Source organism: Zootermopsis nevadensis, unplaced genomic scaffold (assembly GCF_977971745.1).
Source record: "Zootermopsis nevadensis isolate Lab colony 2312 unplaced genomic scaffold, Znev_1.0 Znev_ptg000006l, whole genome shotgun sequence".
NCBI classification, from domain to species: domain Eukaryota; kingdom Metazoa; phylum Arthropoda; class Insecta; order Blattodea; family Termopsidae; genus Zootermopsis; species Zootermopsis nevadensis.
The window spans coordinates 2331929-2352495 of NW_028259138.1; the positions used below are offsets into that span (position 1 = coordinate 2331929).

Sequence of the window (20567 nt, forward strand, 5' to 3'; positions counted from 1 at the left end):
AACAGGAGTGCACTGTATTGTGATATTTGACAAACTTCTTTTAATCTTTCAGTTGGGCAAGCCATAGCACATATGGGGGAGACGAGAAGTGCATACAAAAATTTGAAAGGAAGAGACCATGTCAGTGGGTATTTAAATGGATTATAATGTAATAGGGTGTGAATACTGTATTTTTATTTACCACTCGGTGTAGAGGTAGAGTTTTGTGTACATGGCAATGAAGCTTTTGTTCCTTCAAAGGCAGGGAAGTCTTGAATACTTGAGTCACTATCAGGTTCTCAAGGCAGACTATGCTGCATGGCTGCTTTCTGGATTGTAGCGCTGCATAGTTTTAATAGATGTTCGCCAATGTTTGAGGTCATTATAATGGAGGCAGCAATGACCTCTGAAACAGTGAATTTATACCAGACTACACAGCACTACAACCCAGAAGATAGCCATCTTATTTTTTTGTGACTTCTCTAAGCCTATTTAATATGATATTAAATTTGCATTAGATACTTAAAGCATGAGGAGGGACAACAAACACATAATTATTTATCTGGGGCTGATGGTGGGTTGTTGTGAACACAGCAATGAACTTTGAATCCCACAAAAGACAGAGAATTACTAGCTGAGTGCATAATTAGCTTTTAAAAGAATATGCTCCTTGATAGTTAATTAGTATTGATTTTATCTTGCACATAAAATAATATTTTAGATTCAATAAACACAAACTTTAAAATTGGTCAATTTTGCTTACTTCCATTTGATCATGTCACATGGAATTATTTTCTGGGGAAACTCAACAGACAGCAAAAATGTATTTTACATTCAAAAGAAAATCATTACAATAATGGCAGGCACTAAAGTGAGAGCCTCATATAGGAAGCTGTTTATGAAATTTAATATTCTTCCACTAGCCAGCAAATTCTTGCTCTCATTATAATAATTTGTATTGTATGACATGAAACATTTTCAAACAAACTTAGATATCCACAATATAAGTACTAGGTACATATACAACCTACACATGCCAAACACCAAACTCAGTAAACATTACAAAGGAGTTTACTATACTGGAATTAAATTATTCAATAATCTTGCCCCCACTACAAGGACTTAATCATGATATAAAGAGGTTTAAGACTCCCACTCCATTGAAGAATTTACCTCAACCGAAACTCTCAGCTATATAAATACATGTAAAATATATTAGTTTTGCTTGTGTAAATATTTTTGTGATAATTACTTTACTTGACTAGAAATTACTGTATGAACTGTGTAATTTATATTTGTATTTGTGCTATGGCATGTTTTACATCCTTGGCGTGGGTCTATGAAGGATCGATGGAACGTGCATAAATTCTATTCTATACAAAGAAAAGTTGTTTTTCAGTGAAAAGTGCATATTAAACCAATATTTTCTCACGCTACCTACCACAGTTAATACCAACATACATTATCAACTTTATAGGCAGTATACTCTCTGACATTCCTGCGAACTTGTAGTCTCTACCCGTTCATAGACTAATACCAACATAGAAATGGAAAATATTTATTCACTAAGTTAATGTACAGTAACTGAGATCTACTTCCTGTTCTTTCAGCAAGGAAGATGGCTGATCAGGTACGCTTTGTATATTATAGTGTGTACAAGATGTATTTATTATAGTACTTCGTGTGCTTATATTTGTTTTAGGTGATGATTTAGTTACGGATTTCTTGTTTTTATTCATGAAAGAGCGTTTGAAGGTTATTCTTTCTGGGGTATTGTAATTCGGAAATATTTTTCCACGTGGATGCTTAATGAAACATTGCAGTAATTTTAGTTTATCTTTGCATGTAGTAAAATTTAATTTACTGCAAAGCAGGATTGTATAGATTATAACTGATTTAATAGTCCACTGTAGAATAGATTTTGTGCCTGATTTTGCAGGCCACTGTAGTATTTGTAACACGTTCATGTGCTACGCGGATTGCAAATACATAATCGCAGTGTTTGGTAACGGAATTGAAAATAATTTTGCAAGGTAATGGAACATTATTTTTATAGTACATGCATAGTTATTTATTTTCTTTAAATACTGGTTAATTGTTTACATATACGGTAAATATAAATGAGCTATGTGTAATCGTGAAGCAGCCTGCACCATTCTATCACAGTATTTTCTGCGAAAGTTTACTGAATGTTTGATCTACTGCTGTGGAGAGGCAAGTGGTTCACTGATATTTTTGACTAACCCTACTTACAATTATAACATGGTGTCTTAGTCAAAAATGTTTTTGTGTGTTTGTGCTTCAGCAGAAATTAAGAATACCCTATGGTCCAGCCCATGTCTGTCTGTCTCGTGTCTTTCAGGTAGATCCCACCAAGCCCCCCCCCCCCCCCCAGGAGTTGGGAAAGTCACAAGGCTTCCTCAAGGGGCAGAGCTAAACCAGGGATTTTTGTTCCCAGGGTTCTTGTACTGCTAAGCCTTCCGCCCCAGATTTTGATTTACTGGGGCTCTTCCCCCTCCCAAGGCTTTTTGACCCTTTATACTTCTCTTTTGGACTTTGTTATGCTTGCTCCCCTTAGATTTGCCTCCCTGGGCCTTCTACCCACAGTGCTTGGCCACCCCATCCACCATCCTATGTTAAATAAACCATGGATACACCAGAACTGTTCCTCTGGGGCTTAGCCATCCTTGGGAACAGGCCATTTTCAGGACCTTCATTCATTTCAAAAAGACCATGGATTTCTTGTCCAGGATTCAAACTGCAGTTTCCAGCACCTGGGGCATTACAGCCCTGGCCTTTCGCTAGTATTCTTGCTCTGTGGGGCCTAGCTCCTATGCTTGCCCCTCACCTCTAACATCATATTTCTAAATCCGTTGATGTTCTCTTGTTGGGCATGGATATCCCCGAGCTTCCAATATTATATGTTACATTGCCCTAGGCTTGCTATTTCTGCTGCTGCTACCCAGAGACTTGACCACTTGGGCTGACCCCATCAGCTCTTGTGTCCTGTGAGGTTAATGGGGGTGGCCTTGGTACTGGATAAGGGCTGACTGAGATAGGAATGCCAGATTGATGCAATTCTTTTTGCTGCACTGGTGCAGGACATGAAGGAGCAGGATTGGAAAGGGGTTGGAGTATCTTGCCTGATTCTCGCTAGCACAAGATTCACTATGTTTTGAACCACAGTTGGATAAGGTATTTGCTGTTTCTGTACTGCTGTGTTTTCCCTGAGATTTAGAGATAGCTATTCCATTGTTTGTGTGTTTAGTGTTGGTACTTTATTTGGTTGAGTATGAGGCTCAGTTTGGGAGCATTCTCACATATTTACCATAAGCACACTAGGACTTCCCCTGATGGGATGACTCATAATCAAATTCATCACGTTCTAATAAAGCATAGGGGACAATCAAACGTTGTAGAAGTGCAATCTTATAGGGGAGCAGACTGTTATACTAACCATTATTTAGTGATAGCAAAATAGAGGGCAAGACTCTTAGTCAGAAAACAGGTGGGGCAGATATACAGGATTGAGAAATTCAGTGTCAAAAGATTGAGAGATGTATCAAGAGTATCAGGTAGACATTTCAAATAGGTTTGCAATCCTAGAAAACGTTTGAGAGAAAACAGTGAATAGGGAAGTAGACATCAGTAAGGCCTAGGAAATATACAGGATAACATGAAAATTTACGCTGAATAGAGTGTAAGATATAAAATTTCACAAAATAAAGCACAGTTTGATGTAGAATGCTCTGTCTTGGTAAGATGGAGATAGCAGATTAGGTTGCAATGGCTGCAGGCCCATACTCAAATAAATAGGAAAAGGTATCATAGTAAGGCACGTAACCAGCAGAACTTTGAGGAATAAGAAGGAGGGGGTATCTCAAAGATTGGATAGGGGACCCGAAAACTAACAGCAAAAATAAAAACAGCAGGGAGTTGTTTAGAGGCATAAATGATTTAAAGAAGAGGTACAAATCTAGGACACATGTGATTAAGGACAAGAATGGGGATCTGCTTGTTGACTCACATGGCATCATAGACAGATGGAAAGATTACTTTATTAGGTTACTAAACTTTCACGTAGCTGGTCATGTAGCACACATGGTGAGGGGGGAATGTGCGCATACAGAATTTTGGTAGGGAATCCTGGAATATGATCACTGGGGCAGACCAAGAAGGAGATGGGAGGATAACATCAAGATTGGTCTTAGGGAGGTGGGCTGAGGATGACAAATGGATGGAGTTGGCTCAGGATCATGGCCGGTGGCAGGATTTGTTGTTGAACCTGCGGGTTCTGCTACCAGGGAGCTAGTTAGTATTAGAAATTATAATTTTTGCAGAAAGCACAATTGTTTTGTTTGTTCCATTTTACAGAGTGAACGTTCGTTTCAAAAGCAGCCTACAATTTTTCTCAATCGTAAGAAAGGCTTAGGAGCCAAAAAAAGGAAATCTCTTCGTTACATACGTAATGTTGGTTTGGGTTTTAAGACACCAAGAGAGGTAGGTTGGATTTTAATAAGATCATTGTTTTTATGTGCATTAATCTTTGTTTTGTTTCCTTTTATGTATAGACAGAGAGAGCATTCCAAAAGCAGCCACATTTGAACCTTAACAGAAAATTTGGGCAGAAGAAGAAAGTACTTCGTCGACATCGCAATGTTGGTCTTGGGTTTAAAACTCCCAGAGAGGTTTGTGTATTCCATGTCTTTGCCTGTTGGCGGCTGGTGATGGGAGAGGACTTAAGTGTTGGTGTCCACTTTACAGGGAATGGGATGGTGTCTGCCTGATTTGGACTGGAGTGGTGTGATTGCATATGAGATAGCTTTTGGTTACATAACTGGTGGTTTTGGTAAATCTAGAATTGCTTGTCATGCCCACTAATTAGAAATATAGTTTCACTTCAAGGTTCCCAGTTTTGAAGCTTCACAAGTGTTCAGAACACTTAATTGGTGGATATATGGTATGTATGCTGAAGCTCTTTTAGTGCAACCCTCAGTACAACAGTTGCCCATCGGCATCATTCTGGTCTTTGTTGTATGAATGCAGGACATAAGTGTCTATCATTGACTGACCTTGGGTTTAATTAGTTTTCCATACCCCAGTCAGGTGATTTTGAGGGATTATACCTTCCACCACTATTTCAGACGTAGTTCCTTAGGAATGAGTTCGCATTCTAACCCCATTACAGTCCCATATTTTGTCCACCGCCATATTTGTGTAAAAGTGAGAATGACAGTAAATTGCATTTTTTATTTATTAGTGTATTAAATTATTTGGTGCAGTTAGGATTTTGGTAAAAAGAAAAGGCAATGTTTTGGAGTATGTATATAGATAGGATGTTAAGGAGCAAAATACATAGTGTTTGGGTGTAATATTTGTCATCTGCTTCCCATGTGCTACTTTTAATTGTTCCTCAATAATTTCGTCTGTTATTCCACTTTTTGCATTTACTTGCAGCTGCTCAAGTGATGCATCCTCAAGGTCTTCACACACTTTAAGTGTTTTGTGCTCCCCCCTCCAACTTAAAATGCATCTAGTGCACCTTTGACTTCTGGATATTTTTACTCCTTGAATGGGAGAAACATTGGGTAACATTTTATTGGCATGTACAAAGATACTTTTCCTTGTAGGCTCACATCTTTTTGTCACCATTGTTCGTTTTGCCATGTTGTACACTTGCATCTGCTTGTGGTTATACATACCTGTCTGTGTTATACATGACTTCCTTGTACTGTGACCATGCTAGCAGGTGTATTCAACTGCCATCTGAAGTGTTGATGTTGGTGTTTGGGTTAGTTATACTTTGTTTCATAACAGAAGAGTCCACTAACCTTGTTAGACAGCAAAATGGGTTTATTTTTAACTGTTATACCAGAATTCTTGTAATTTTACAGGTTACTGTATATGCAACTTATTGGTAATGTATAAAAGTCTGTTGTTTGTTGATGAGACCACCTTGCTGCATATCAGTAACTTTTGGATCCTAAGATGTGACAATTCCCAGCTGACATATTCATCAAAAGAATGAATATGACATTTCTGTTTCTACGTTAATCCATGCTGTGATTGGGTTTGTGTTGAACGTTCATCTCTGTTGCCATTGGGTAGCTTACCTAATAAACTTATCTTATACAATGCTTTCTCTGTGCTACATAAGACATAGACTGACCTAAGCTGGGTAATTTCTTTGTATTCCAGAGCTTTTAATGGTATCACAAATGTAAAAATAAAATGTTTTTGCCTGCTTAGTTTTAGTTATGTGACTGGGAGCTTGGAGCAGGGAAGTCTGTGGAGTGAGCAGGAGACTTTTTTACAATATTTTGTTATGGTACAGTTACCTTGTACCACAATACTTGATGTGACTGTAGTAATGGTCTCACATCAAGTAATGCATTCTTGAATGTAGTGATGTTACTTGAGAGTCTTCATCATCAGCAGTCAGAATCTGTTTTGGGGTTAGAAATGTGCCACTTTATGCAGCATGTTATAAAGTTTGTAGTTACTGGTAATGACTCTAGTCTACCACAGTGGTTACAAAACATCCTCTGAATTCAGCTATTGAATGTAAAAAAAATGAATAGTTGGAGTGAAATCTGTGTTGAAGTTATTGTAGAACAGTGGTTTGTAAGCCTCATTGGGGTACAAAAAGTTTCAGAATTGAATTTCTTATTTTAGAATTTCTGTTTGTATTATTTTGAAACAAATTAATAAAAGCAAATTATTTTGACATAATTGGTAAAGAAGATACTGGTAGGAGTGAGAGGGGATTTTGGAGTTCACTGTTCCTGTACTCCGGTTTTCATGTTTTGCAGCCATCATGCAAAGGAACAGGAAGATTCCACTTTTCATCTGCGTATTGTAAAGATTTTCTTTTTGTATATATCAGATTATTGTGTTTTAAATTTCAGTGTAGGCCACAATGAAGCAGTATGGCTGTAACATGAGCATAAACAATGAAAATTGAGTTTCTAAATATTATTGATACAAGAATAGGCGTATGTTTGTTTTCAGCAGTAGACTTTTGAATATGATTAATAAGGTTGATTTATTTCAGAACAGGTGGTCTGTTGAAACATCATTCTCATTTCAAATAAGATAACATGGTTTTGGTGTGCATGTCCACAGATATGGGTTAAGGCATTTGTGTAAGGTTGAGTGCTCTATGGCAGTGGTATTCAACCTTTTTTGTTCGAATACCCCCAGATATAATTTATCTTCAACTTTGTACCCCCAAAGTTGTTGGTGTATAATTCAAGTTATACATAGTATATAATTACATCTAAAATGAATTAAATAAATTACATTACTGATTATTCAGTGTTTATCATGAAATAGTACATATATTTTTTAAATTTCACGCACTCCCTTAGATGTCTTTGCATACCCCAGGTTGAATACAATACATGTGCATGTTGGTATTTTCTTCTTTCATGTCTTGTATGTTGTATATAAAATCCACTAGAACTGAAACTTATTACAGATTAAATTTTTTACTGTTGTCTGTAGTGTAGTGTGTTAAGTAATGGGTTCAGCTGAGAATTATTTTCTGAGTACAGAATTATGTAAAACTAAAGAAATGTGCATTTTAATAATTAACCTTTATTGGCCATGTGTCATGGCTTAGCACACTGTGCATTACACTAGTGTACTGTGATCTATTAACCTCAAAGTTATAATCAAGCTTGCAGTGTCATAGTACAGGGGTTTAAATCACCTATTCATTACTTTGAGTGCATTGCCTTGTTAGCTGGAAGACCCTGAACTCACTTTCTGTCTCAGCCTCTGTGTGTTGTTCAAATACTTCTTCTTTCACATTAATACTCATGTTATTATAATGATGAAAATATACGACGGTCTACTGAAAACCGTGATTAATATATAATTTTCTGACAATTTCATTGTTATTGGAAAGGTTGTTATTTGATACACTGAATTGTATAAATGTAATTTTTTTTGGTATGTCTCTTGGTAGGCTATAGATGGAACATACATTGACAAAAAGTGTCCATTCACTGGGAATGTATCGATCAGAGGGCGCATTCTAACAGGTGTTGTTCAGAAGATGAAGATGCAGCGGACCATTGTCATCAGGCGTGACTACCTTCATTACATCCGTAAATACAATCGTTTTGAAAAGCGGCATAGGAATATGTCTGTCCATCTTTCTCCTTGTTTCAGGTACATTTATCTTGCCAGTTATGAATTTAACACTGGTGCTGTGTGTAAAGATTTTGTGTGTTTACTTTTGTATCTAATTGACAAGCAAACTAGAATATGCAAAAATATCTTATTTACATTGTTATGTGAGATAATAATGTAGTTTAATGTGTGTATAAAGTTGAGATTGGGATATTATTTATACTCATTTATGGTTTTGGGGTTCATTTGTGCTATTCTAAGTGGTTGCAGGTCTGAGAATGTAAGAAAGTTCTGTAGTCAAAAAATTATAAAATTGTGCAAATATTCATATTGACTGATCATATTTTGTAGATATGCAAAACAACAAATATAGGAACACAAATTAGTTTGAACGTGATTTCCGAAACCCATAATTGTCATTCTCTGGTCTTGAGAGATTCGTTAAATTGAACATGGAGTAAGCTGTAGTCAAGTTTCTTAAACAGTCGTTATTTTTATGGAGTATGCCAGGAGGATCCTATTGAACTTGCAGCTGGTGTTCGTTTTGTCTACTTAATGGTTTGGTTGTCATTAAATGTCTTAAATAAAAACAACTCAATTTCACTTTGGTTTGTTTTCTGTTCTTAATGGTTTGTTGTTATTAAATGTTTTAACAACTCACTTTCTTCAAAAGTACTTTTGTTATCTCCATAACTGTTTATCTTCAGACTGAGGTATGTTTGGTTATTTAAATTTGAATTTAGTTTGATTATGTTAATTTGAATTTACTAAGGGAATGTCCCCTACAACAAGTCTGGCAGTCAGATCCTGGTACACTCTTTATGTTCTGATGAGCATTGGTATTTCTTCCAACTCTGATACTAGAGGCTACCTGCGAGTGACACTTCCTTTGTTCTCAGCCAGAAATTAGAACATTTGGATTGGAGGTTGGTGCATAGACATAATTTGGGCTGGACTTTTTTGGTGCTTAAATGTACCAGGAAATGTAGGATTGTGTGTGATGAAATTCATGACGGTCTTCTGAAGTTAATGAAAGACAAACATGTTTCTGATGCAGTAAATTATTTGTGGTAGAAATAGCCTCTCAAATGTTGGAATAATTACAGTTGAACTTATAATTTCAGGGATGTGGAGATTGGAGATGTGGTGACAGTTGGAGAGTGCAGGCCTCTCAGCAAGACAGTCCGTTTTAATGTCCTTAAAGTTTCTAAAGGGACAGGAACAAAGAAAAGTTTCAAGAAATTCTAAATATGTAAGAATAATATAAATTGAATTAAAATGTTGGTGTCATTGTGTTCATGGCTCTAAATGACCCTCGTTAATAATTCCTCTCAAGTTCATAATTTTTGTTGGCTTTCTGTTGTCCGCCTCCTTCATCCTTCCTAGTACTGTAGATTGGAGGTTGGTGCATAGACATAATTTAGGCTGGACTTTTTTTGTGCTTAAATGTACCAGGAAATGTAGGATTGTGTGTGATGAAATTCATGACGGTCTTCTGAAGTTAATGAAAGACAAACATGTTTCTGATGCAATAAATTATTTGTGGTAGAAATAGCCTCTCAAATGTTGGAATAATTACAGTTGAACTTATAATTTCAGGGATATGGAGATTGGAGATGTGGTGACAGTTGGAGAGTGCAGGCCTCTCAGCAAGACAGTCCGTTTTAATGTCCTTAAAGTTTCTAAAGGGACAGGAACAAAGAAAAGTTTCAAAAAATTCTAAATATGTAAGAATAATATAAATTGAATTAAAATGTTGGTGTCATTGTGTTCATGGCTCTGAAATGACCCTCGTTAATAATTCCTCTCAAGTTCATAATTTTTGTTGGCTTTCTGTTGTCCGCCTCCTTCATCCTTCCTAGTACTGTAGCCCCTGTGTAAGAAGATACCACTTAAAATGGTTTCTCATCTAAAAAATTACAAAAGTATTGCCATAAGAATAATGTATTTATATGACATTTCAAATTTTTCCCATGTAGAAAGATATCCAGTCTAAGGAGAATAATTTTAAAGACTTATTGAACATTTTACCCATTTAATAAGTTTTGTTGGATTATAGAAATGAGAAAGTAGATTCACACATGAATCAAATGTGCTTTGCAACACTTGATGATTGGTACAAGTGAGGTAGAATAGCAGTGACTTGACCAACTACGTCTAGCTGAAGCTGGTATCCAAATATACTTGCTATTTAAATTTTAAATCTAAATTTGAAAGTGAGCTATATGGCCAAAATGTGTATCCCAAGGTAGCTGATGTTAAGCTAATACAGAATTATATTGAATGTAGGTGTTTGATGGTTTATTACCGCTAATAAGTATACATCAGCAGGATGATCTCATATAATCTGGTATCAAGGCTATCTGCTCATTGTACATTGAGGTACTATCATAATAGGTCCTGGGTGTAGATATAAATTTTCTGCTACGTGATGGTTAGAGCTGATGCTAGGTTGGTTGTGGCTCTGAAGGGGCATAACAATCAAGGTGTGCACACTGGTCAGAGTAGCCAGGGTGATTGAAGTTGCTTTCCCTAGATCAGTGTCAATACAAATATTACCAATACAGGTAATTAATTTCTTGTCAAAATTTTTCTTTGAAGGCACATTTTGAGTGTTATTTTATACTATACATTGTGGTACATACTGCCATTTTTTTTAATGGATGAACTCCAGTATGTAGTAAATTGCACACATGAGGTTTTAACTTCTCATAGTGGGATATATGAAAAGTGAGTGTCTTCTGGGATGAAGTACTACAGACTTACTGATGTTTCTGAGGTGCTTACTGCCTCCATCAGGGTAATGATTACTCTGAATCATTTTCAGTACCAGATTACATAGCATAACATCCCAGATCACCACCTTCATTCTTCATGTAATGTGAACCAAAATTGTATTTTCAAGAATGATGTATAACTACTCATGGAAAAATATGCTGTACTGGGTTTGGGGGAAACATTCAAAGTGCCTTTTCCAATTTAAGTTATTGTATATTTGTAAGCCAAGGAATCTAGTAGTAATAGTTCAACAGGTTGTTTTTATCATAACCTATATTTCAGTAGATATGTTTTTTGTTACTACTAGCATGAAGTTTCTTTGTCAAAATTTAATGTGGGTTTCCTGGCTTTACAGCTTTTGTTCTGGGTTAAACACATCAATGGAATTTTTAAAGTAGTAGCTAGAGAATAAGTTAATATGCTGTTATCCACTAAGAACACAGGCTTGGATTAAAACCGTGGGGGGTGAGGGAAGCGCTCATTGGTATAAGAGAAAAATAAGATGATTAAATATTGAACCTTGAGAGAATGAGTGTTTAATAACACCTCAGTTGAGTGTTTGTTATAAACTGAATAAGGCGCTATAGTTTCTACTCTTTCTTTTCTCCGTGAAGGTATGACGAAAACAATTGCCCAGCTTTACCATGAATTAGTTTTACACAATAAAATGCTTTAGTAAGGTTACAGAATATTCCGCAGACGTGCATTTTATAATTTAGGACAATATTTCATCTATCATGGGAGACCTTGAGACGATTTAGGGATTTTAATACGACAGCTGACCATGATAACCTATACCGTTGATGCAGTCTAAGCAATAAGAAGTGGCATAGTTTTATTCATAGCGTGAAATGCAGTGTTAATGGCAAAGTGATAGTGCCTAGACAGAATGGTAAGACGATACTACTTTCTATCTCCACCAGTCATGTAAATAAATAAATTCGGCGATTGGATGAAACACGTTGAATATATTATTCCTAAACTAAACTGCATGCTTCACCATGAAGGCAGATGTACCACTAATGACAATAGATCCATTAAAATTTGTTTACTTCGCTTACCTCCACTCTGAGATATGGATTAATCTTCTGGGGAAATTCAACAGACAGTAATAAAGTATTTTACATCCAAAAGAAAATAATTAGAATAATGGCAGTTGTTAACAGAATTCTCTTGTAGAAAATTATTTAGGAAATTTACTACACTTTCACTTGCAAGTGATTATATATACTCCTTACAGTGATTTCATGTGGAAATCTTGGACACTTTTAAAAAAATACAGATGTGCACAATTTAAACACAAGACATAAATATTGTCTTCATATGCAAGATACTAACCTCACAAAATTTCAGAAAGTAGTATACTATACAGGTATCAAGTTATGTAGTAATCTTCCATGTACAATTAGAAGTCTAAATCATGATATAAAAGTATTCAAGCTTGCATTAAAAGATTACTTCTTAAATCACTTCTACTCTGTAGATGATTCTTGATCTAAATGTGAAATAAGGTTTGGTACTTGTAATATGACATGTTCTACATCCATTGGTTTAGTCCAAAGAAGGATCTGTGGAATGTAAATAAGCTCAAACTGTAACTCTGACATCCCTCAGAAGCAGTTTTTTCAAAAAAATTTAAGCAGTTATTTAGCTGAGATAAGATGTATTTGATTACTGAAAGTTGTGAAAATTTATTCATGTTATAATGTTAAGACATCACTGACACTGCATTATTTATGTAAATGATGCGAGGTCATATTTACCAATGGTAATATACACATTGTGCTCTTTTCACTTTATTATTAGGTTTGAGTATGCTTCGGTGGTATGGAATAATCTTACTCTGACTGATTCTAATAAATTAGAAAGTACTCAAAGAAAATTTGCCACTCAGTGTCATTATCAGTTCTTTCAGTTTGATTTTGCTCGTAAGTACAAGCTGATTTTAAATTACTTAAATTTTAAAGTGCTTTGTTTTAGACGACGACATCTTAATGCCTTAGTTCTTATCCATACTTTTAAGAGCAAAATAAATTGTCACTCAATGTTGGTATTCGTGTGCCCTTAAGGCAAATAAGAGATTTTTTTAGTGTGAGCAGAGAGATGACATAGTCCTTCAGCTAGGTGCGCTAGTGCTGCAAATAACTTACACAGATTTTTGGGCAGAGTATGAATTTACTTGTAAGTGGAAATGTAGTAAATTTCAGAAATAATTTTCTGCAAGAGACAATGCTGTTAGCATCTTCCATTATTCTAATTATTTTCTTTTGGATGTAAAATACTTTATTACTGTTAGTTGAATTTCCCTGGAAGATTAACCCATATGACAGAATAGAGTGGAAATAAGCGAAGTAAACCATTTGTAAAGTGTCTGTTTTGATTGATATGACTGTCTTCATGGTAAAGCATGCAGAGTTTAGTTTGGGAATATTATAGTCAATGTGTTTCTTTTGGTTTAAGTAACTGTCAATCTGTAAGGAATTTGTTTGCTTCTACTCTCGTAATTAATTTATTGTCAAAACCTACATTTTAACTAGGAAATATCTTGTTAGTAGTAACTTTTATGTAGTTTGTTTTATCAAAATTTAATGCCAGCTTGTTAGCTTTAAACCATTTGTTAGGTTGGCAAAGATATCATTCATGATATTTTGAAGATTCTGGATGGTTTATACAATCAAATGCTTTGGCAAGATCATAGGATATTCTACCAACATACATTCTATTATTAATGGCACATAAGATTTCAATAATGCTTTTCTGCTGAGAGGTTTTTTCTAAATCAAAATTGTTCCTCAGCAAGGATGTTTTTTGCGTTTAAGAAATTATTTACTCTTTTGCATACACCTTTCTCAAAAGGTTTCTTCATTAGTTCAGAACACCCCTCCAGCATATAGAGTTTTGTATCTGTTGTACATGAAGTTGCTTCTGATCATGGGACACAAAGGAAGATAGTCCTTGTTCATCATAGAATAGGTCTTTAAGGTTTCCCAGTTTTGTTGATCATTGAATACATTGTCTGTGTTGTGGATTTTTTGTGAAAATGTAAGGATTCAATATCTTCTGTTACCTGTAAAGGTTGTAACAACTTTTATATATAATCTTGGATTATTTTCCTCCATTTAGAATATTTATTCCTTACCATATCCAGGACATCTCAGAATTTTTAATGTTCTTTATTGGCTCTCCCATCTTTCACTGCTTTCCTTTTCTGCCTTCACCACCACCACCACCACCACAAGGATTGGGTATTTTAAGTCTGCTATTAGGTTCAGAAGTTAAACTGTTCTTTCCATTTACTCCTGGATCTTCCTGTAAGTTGCATCTTTTCCTCAGGGAGTGTATGTGTATCTGTGTTGTTTACATTCTCTACAGTCTAATTGATAATATATTTATGTTGTTGACTGTATGAAAATACATTTTTTTCAGTTTGGATGTTGCTAAGATCTCTTCTAAACTGAAGCTTCCACATCCTTACAGGCACATTATAAAAGAGACAATAAAAATGTTATATAACTCTGGATTCATTGAAGGATTTATATGGTTTCCCATAACTACATTAATTTATTTATTGTTTATTTAACAATGCTTTCAATATCTAGAATGTAGAATTTGGTGAGAGGATGACAGTGAATATTGTACATTGAAAGGAAGGAAGGAAGGAAGTGGAAAGAAGTGGTCATGGCCTAATTTAAGATACTATTGTGGTATTTGCCTATAGGGACTAAGGAAGATCACAAAAACCCCAGTTATGATATGTGGTCTCTGGGCCGAGATTTGAACCTCGGACCTCCTGAATACAAAGCAGCAGAACTAACCATTTAACTGTAACATCCCATAACTATGTTTTGAATAGTACATGATTTGCCTGATCCTCATTTCATTGCACTTTATTTTTATTCTGCATATGAATAGCTGTTGATTTAACAGTGAACCTAAGACTTTTGAAGACTCTGATGTTTCCAGTTTTCCTGTATGGTGCAGAAATGTGGACAATTAAGGCAGAAGACAGAAGAAGAATCGATTCTTTTGAGATGTGGGCATACAGGAGGATGCTGAGAGTATCATGGATGGAGAAAAGAACCAATTACTCGATACTCAACGAACTCAATGTACAGAAGAGACTGTCCTCCATATGCTATCAGTGAATTCTACAGTTCTTTGGGCATATTGTACGGTGACAGGACAGATAGCCTGGAAAAAATTATTGTCCAGGAAAAGATCGCTTGGAAGATCCCCAAGGCGATGGGTGGACCAGGTGGAAGAGAAATCGAATCTGCCTCTGGGCCTCCTACTCAGAGAAGTAGAAGATCGAGACTGACGGAGAAAGATTGTGGAACATGTCTAGTGATGGGTCACCAACTTTCAACATAGAAAGCCGGACTAATGATGATGATGATATGGGATTCAAATGTATGCAAACAAACATTGATATAGTTTTCTGTTTCAGGAACATGGAAATATTCGATTACGACTGCGTAATGATGAAAATGAGGATCCACCTGAAACTTATCAGCCAGAACAAAGTCGATACTCGAAGCCTATTTGTAATGTAATCAAATTGCCCACATATGCTGCACTTGTGGTGTTCATTATTGGAGTACTGCTGTATGGGCTTGCATATGCTTTACATTACAGGCTGCCTACACCTTTGTCTCTCAAAGACATAGGGTCCCACCCTGATCAGTTCATTGCAGAAAGATCCTTGAACCATTTACGCCAGATAGCAGGCTATGGTTCAAAACCAGTCGGCAGCTATGAGAATGAGATTCTTGCAGTTGAATTTCTTACACGTGAAATAAGTTTCATCATGCAGCGAGCAAGTCCTGATCAGAGAATTTCTTTTGATATCCAGAAGTGTACTGGTTCATACCCTTTGGCATATAAGCCATATGGGTTTACAAATTATTATTCACAGGTTCAGAATCTTCTAGTTAAATTGAGCTCCAATGCAAACTCATCATCAAGTCTTCTAATCAATTGCCACTTTGATTCTGTACCAACTAGCCCAGGTAGGCTACTACATTGTTGTCATGATTATATTTTTATGCTCATTGTAGGAATGTTATATTGGTAATTGTTCATTGCCTGAGGTATATTTGATAAGCAGTGTTTTGGTAATTAGCTCTACTTCTATTTTTAGGTGATTTTTTATCATTGCACTGGCAGAATTTATCACTTTTTTATTCTTAGTGGCTGGTTGCGATCAAACCTGTGATATTTTGGATATTAGGCTAGTGTGCTAATCACTAGATACCATGAATTTCTCATTTGGATATCAACATAATTTCAGCAATTACAAGAAAATTTAGTAACACATTGTAAAGTTTGTGGATAATTATGGTAAATAGAGTAGGCAATGCCAATTTCCTTTCCAGTCCTCTCTACATATTTTATTTTGATATAAAGTCTGAAGTGTCCACTGTGACTGAATAGTCAGTACCTCATGATAAAGATGGTCTTGAAGCAAATTTGATCTTTACTTCATATTAATGTGGCTGATCACCCAAAAACACTTCATTGTATACATCAGGCCAACCTCCAGTAGCTGCATATAAAAAATTCTGGCATTTGACCAAATAAAACAGACATTGTAACCACTAAGGATATACATTCAAAGTGAAAACTATGTTGAACCTAAAATAGACTGTATTTAATTTTTATGGATCTATTTCAGGTGGTAGTGATGATGGTTTAAATTGTGCAGTAATGTTGGAAGTTCTGGAAATACTTTCTCGGTCCAAGACACCTCTCAAACACAATGTCATATTCCTATTCAATGGAGCTGAAGAAAGTCCACTACAGGTAAGAGACTGTGCTCAGTAAAGAAGCTTTTTGGCCACAGTATTGGTTTTGTGTAGTGTAATGTATATGCATTTTCAAATTTAATTCATAAATGTTTATTTGATGAAAACAGGTTTATTAATACATGAAATAGGCATATCTAGTCATAAATGCAAGAATAATAGTAGAATGGATCTTAAATAGGTTGTAAAGGTCTAACCTGGATTGATCCAGCTTTATACAGAGTTTAATGGTGGACTTTTATGGTGCTGATAATGAATTATGAAGTTCCATAATAGGGAAGCTCATAATGATGGAGGCAGTGAGCACCTCTGACACATTGGTAAATCTCTTCTAGAATACACAGCATGACATCCCAGATTGCATTCATCTTCAGGCTCTTTAATAGTTGTCTACTCATGGAATTAGTGCTTAAGAATTTATTATACTTACATGTTAAAATGTGGAATGAAAGTATGTTTTATATGGTAAATTAATTATACATATATCTTTGATATGTTTACAATTTCTTAACTTGTTTCTTGTTTTCCTCCCTTAACCCTTTGAAGCTGAAGCTTGTCTAAATATTGTTTAAGAATTCAGTCCATACCACAAAGCACAACTCTTTACCATTACAAAGATCAGTGGGTTAACACTGTTTAAGGAAATAATCCCTATTTACAGTAAGAATTGTACAAAACCCATAAATTCCAAATGAAGAGTTACTGATTGTTGAGCAGGTGGAACACACACACACACATATATATATACCATTGGGATTAACTGACTAGCTCAATAAATCTAGAAAAGTGCTCAAGCTGATAATTTTTCAGCACAACCATCAAATCCTACCCTCAAGGAGGGGGGATGAGGGCGAGTAACCAGCTCCTCAAAACTGAGTCTTTCTGGCTATGGTATGGTAACCCAGACAGAAGAGTCCCTGGTCCTCCAGGTTGGGGGTTGAGCGCAGGGCTAACAACCCAGTCTTGTAAAAAAGAATAAAGTTGAGAATAATTTGATGAATGAAACCGGACTGTCCTCACGAAGACGAACATTAACAAGGAACAAGGATAAAAATATGGTACTAAATATTGGAACGTGGAATGTGTGCACTCTGTTACAAGTAGGAGCGATGAATGGTATAGCTGATGAAATTATAAAATATAGAATGGAAATTGTTGCTATAAAAGAAATTAGATAGAAAAGTAAGGCAGTAATTAATAAGGCAAAATTCTCCGTATATTATTCTGGGAAACATGATAGACAAGGAGAATGTGGAGTAGGATTTATTGTTACCAGACAAATGCGTAAGACTATGCTGGCCTTTACGCCAGTAAGTGAAAGAATATGTACACTTAGAGTAAAAGGGAAATTCCATAATATAACCCTTATTAATGTCTATGCACCAATCGAGGGGACAGAAGAGGTGGCAGTAGATGGTTTTTATGATGAATTGCAGTCTGTATGTGATAAAATTTTGAAACATGACATGATAATAGTACTTGGTGATTATAATGCGAAGCTTGGAAAAGAAGAAGTCTATGTCAAACTATTTGGAAGGAATAGTCTACATGAAGAAACTAATAATAATGGTCTAAGGGTAGCACAATTTGCAGCTGCAAATAATTTAAGGGTCATGAGCACATACTTCCCAAGGAAAGGTATTCATAAGGGTACTTGGAAAATTCGTGGAACAAATAATTTTAATCAAATAGATCATATATTGGTATCTAGGAGATGGACGACAGATGTGGAAAATATGCGCACATTCTGAGGGGCAAATTCTGATTTGGACCGTTATTTAGTTGGGTTTAGAATGAAGCAAAAAATATCTATGGTTATGAAAGGGAAAATGGAAAGAATTAAAAGATGGAATGTAGACAAATTAGAAGATAGTGGTACAATATAGGAGTATCAATATAATTCAAACTTAGAATTACAAAAGATAGAAAAAGGGCCTAATATGGAAGATGAATGGAACTGAATAAAGAATGCCATTTTAAATACAGCACATATAACTGTTGGAGAGACAAGATCAAGAAATGAAGATTGGTATGATGATGAATGTAGATCGGTCGTGGAACAGAAGAAGCAAGCTAGAATGAAATGTTTACAACGAAATACGAGAGCTAATAGAAATATTGGCCACCAGAATATGTAGAAAGAAGAAAAGAGAAGCGTTAGGAAGAAAGACCAACAGTATGATAGAACACCATCGTAGAAATGAAAGTAGAAAATTTCATAAGGAGCTTAAAGAAGTAACACAAGAATACAGACCTAAAGCTGTAGCATGTAAAGATAGTCAAGGAAATTTATTGACAGAGAACCGTGATATTGTTAATAGATGGAAAGAGTATTTTAGTGGTATCCTGACCGGAAATATAATTGAGACAGAGCAGCCGACATATTATACTGTGGATAATTATATTGAAGATCCTACGTCTGAAGAAGTACAAAAAGTAGTCAAATGTCTGAAAAATGGTAAATCACCCGGAAGTGATGGGATTACTGCTGAACTACTAAAAAAAGGGGGAGTCAAGTTATGGGAGAGAATACATAATCTGATGTTGTTAAGCTGGAAAGAAGAAAAGATTCCAGAAGAATGGACCCTAGGAGTAATACAACCTATACATAAAATGGAGTGTACCAATTATAGAGGAATTACACTTCTGAATGTAATATATAAAATCTTGTCAAGTATTCTATATAATAGATTGGTTGTATATGTAGAAGACATGTTAGGAGAGTATCAATGTGGCTTTAGAGCAGATAGATTAACGGATAGACCAGATATTTGTATTGAGACAGATTCAAGAGAAAGCCTATGAATATAATATTGACTTACATAATTTATGTGTGGACTTCAGACAAGCATTTGATAGTCTCAATAGGGACCAAATGTTAAGCGATATTCTCCTATTAGGGATACCATCTAAATACGTCAAGCTCATTAGAGCAACGTTGAAAGACTCCAAGGCAGTAGTAAGAGTAGATGGTGAGCTAACTAAACCATTTAATGTCAATATGGGAGTTAGACAAGGAGATGCTCTCTCAACAATGCTTTTTAACCTGACGCTGGAAGCATCTATTCGGAAACTTGAGATCTCAGGACATATAGGCATAAAATCAATACAAGTGAGTGCGTATGCAGATGATATAGCTATTATTAGCAGGAATAAAGCTGCACTGGAAGAAACAGTATTAAAATTGATAGAAGAAACGCAATTAAGGGGGCTAAAAATAAATGAATCGAAAACAAAATATATGAAAGTTACAAGAGCAGCAAGAAATGTCACAAATAAATTGAGAATAGGACATTATAATTTTGAACAGGTGCAGAATTTTAATTACCTGGGTTCACAGATTAATACTATAAATTCAGTAACTAATGAAATTAAAGAACGTATTGTGAATGGTAATAGATGTTATTATGCCTATCAGAATTTAATGAAGTCTATAATACTGGGGAGGGAACTTAAACTGAGAATCTATAAAGTTCTGATCAGACCAGTAGTCACATATGGATGTGAAGCCTGGACATTAACTAGCTTTGATGAGCAACAACTTAGAATATTTGAACGCAAAATATTACAAAAAATCTATGGTCCAATACAGAATAGTGATGGCTCCTGGAGAATTAGGTTGAACCATGAACTAGATTGTATCATACAGGGAGCAGATATTGTGAGGCTGATCAAAAGCAAAAGGTTAGCCTGACTTGGACATGTTGCAAGAATGGAAGGAAACAGGGTAACTAGAAGAGTGATGGAATAGAGACCGATGGGAAGAAGGATGAGAGGGAGACCACGGAAACGATGGATAGACAACGTGGAGGAGGATGTGAGGATAATGGGAGTAAGGGGATGGAGAAGAATTGTGAATGATAGGAC

The 20567-nt window shown here is 35.6% G+C and overlaps 2 protein-coding genes across 6 annotated transcripts in view; both read left to right on the forward strand.

The window, feature by feature from the left end:
• The first annotated feature begins 1461 nt into the window (after nt 1–1461).
• Nucleotides 1462–9888, forward strand: RpS11 (ribosomal protein S11). Of its 2 annotated transcripts, none has more exons than XM_087343543.1 (5): nt 1462–1609; nt 4551–4667; nt 7952–8157; nt 9243–9370; nt 9718–9888. In XM_087343543.1, the coding sequence occupies exons 1-4, from the start codon at nt 1598–1600 to the stop codon at nt 9364–9366; spliced, it is 459 nt and encodes a 152-aa protein (XP_087199669.1). In that variant the 5' UTR covers nt 1462–1597; the 3' UTR covers nt 9367–9370; nt 9718–9888. The 2 variants fall into 2 exon arrangements, with proteins under 2 accessions (XP_087199669.1, XP_087199668.1); XM_087343542.1 differs by lacking the exon at nt 4551–4667 and adding an exon at nt 4354–4479 and having other exon boundaries at nt 1498–1609.
• A 961-nt stretch (nt 9889–10849) lies between these two features.
• The window catches only part of LOC110832366 (endoplasmic reticulum metallopeptidase 1), a 36106-nt gene continuing 26388 nt past the window's right edge, over nt 10850–20567 (forward strand). For 3 of the 4 annotated variants that reach the window (XM_022069288.2, XM_087343545.1, XM_022069292.2), the window contains exons 1-3: nt 10850–10918; nt 15344–15905; nt 16571–16698. In XM_022069288.2, coding sequence (XP_021924980.1) covers nt 10865–10918; nt 15344–15905; nt 16571–16698 — 744 coding nt within the window. In that variant the 5' untranslated portion in view covers nt 10850–10864. Of the gene's footprint in view, nt 10919–11518; nt 11789–15343; nt 15906–16570; nt 16699–20567 lie in introns of those variants that run through there. The other variant, XM_022069291.2, reaches the window with a different exon arrangement.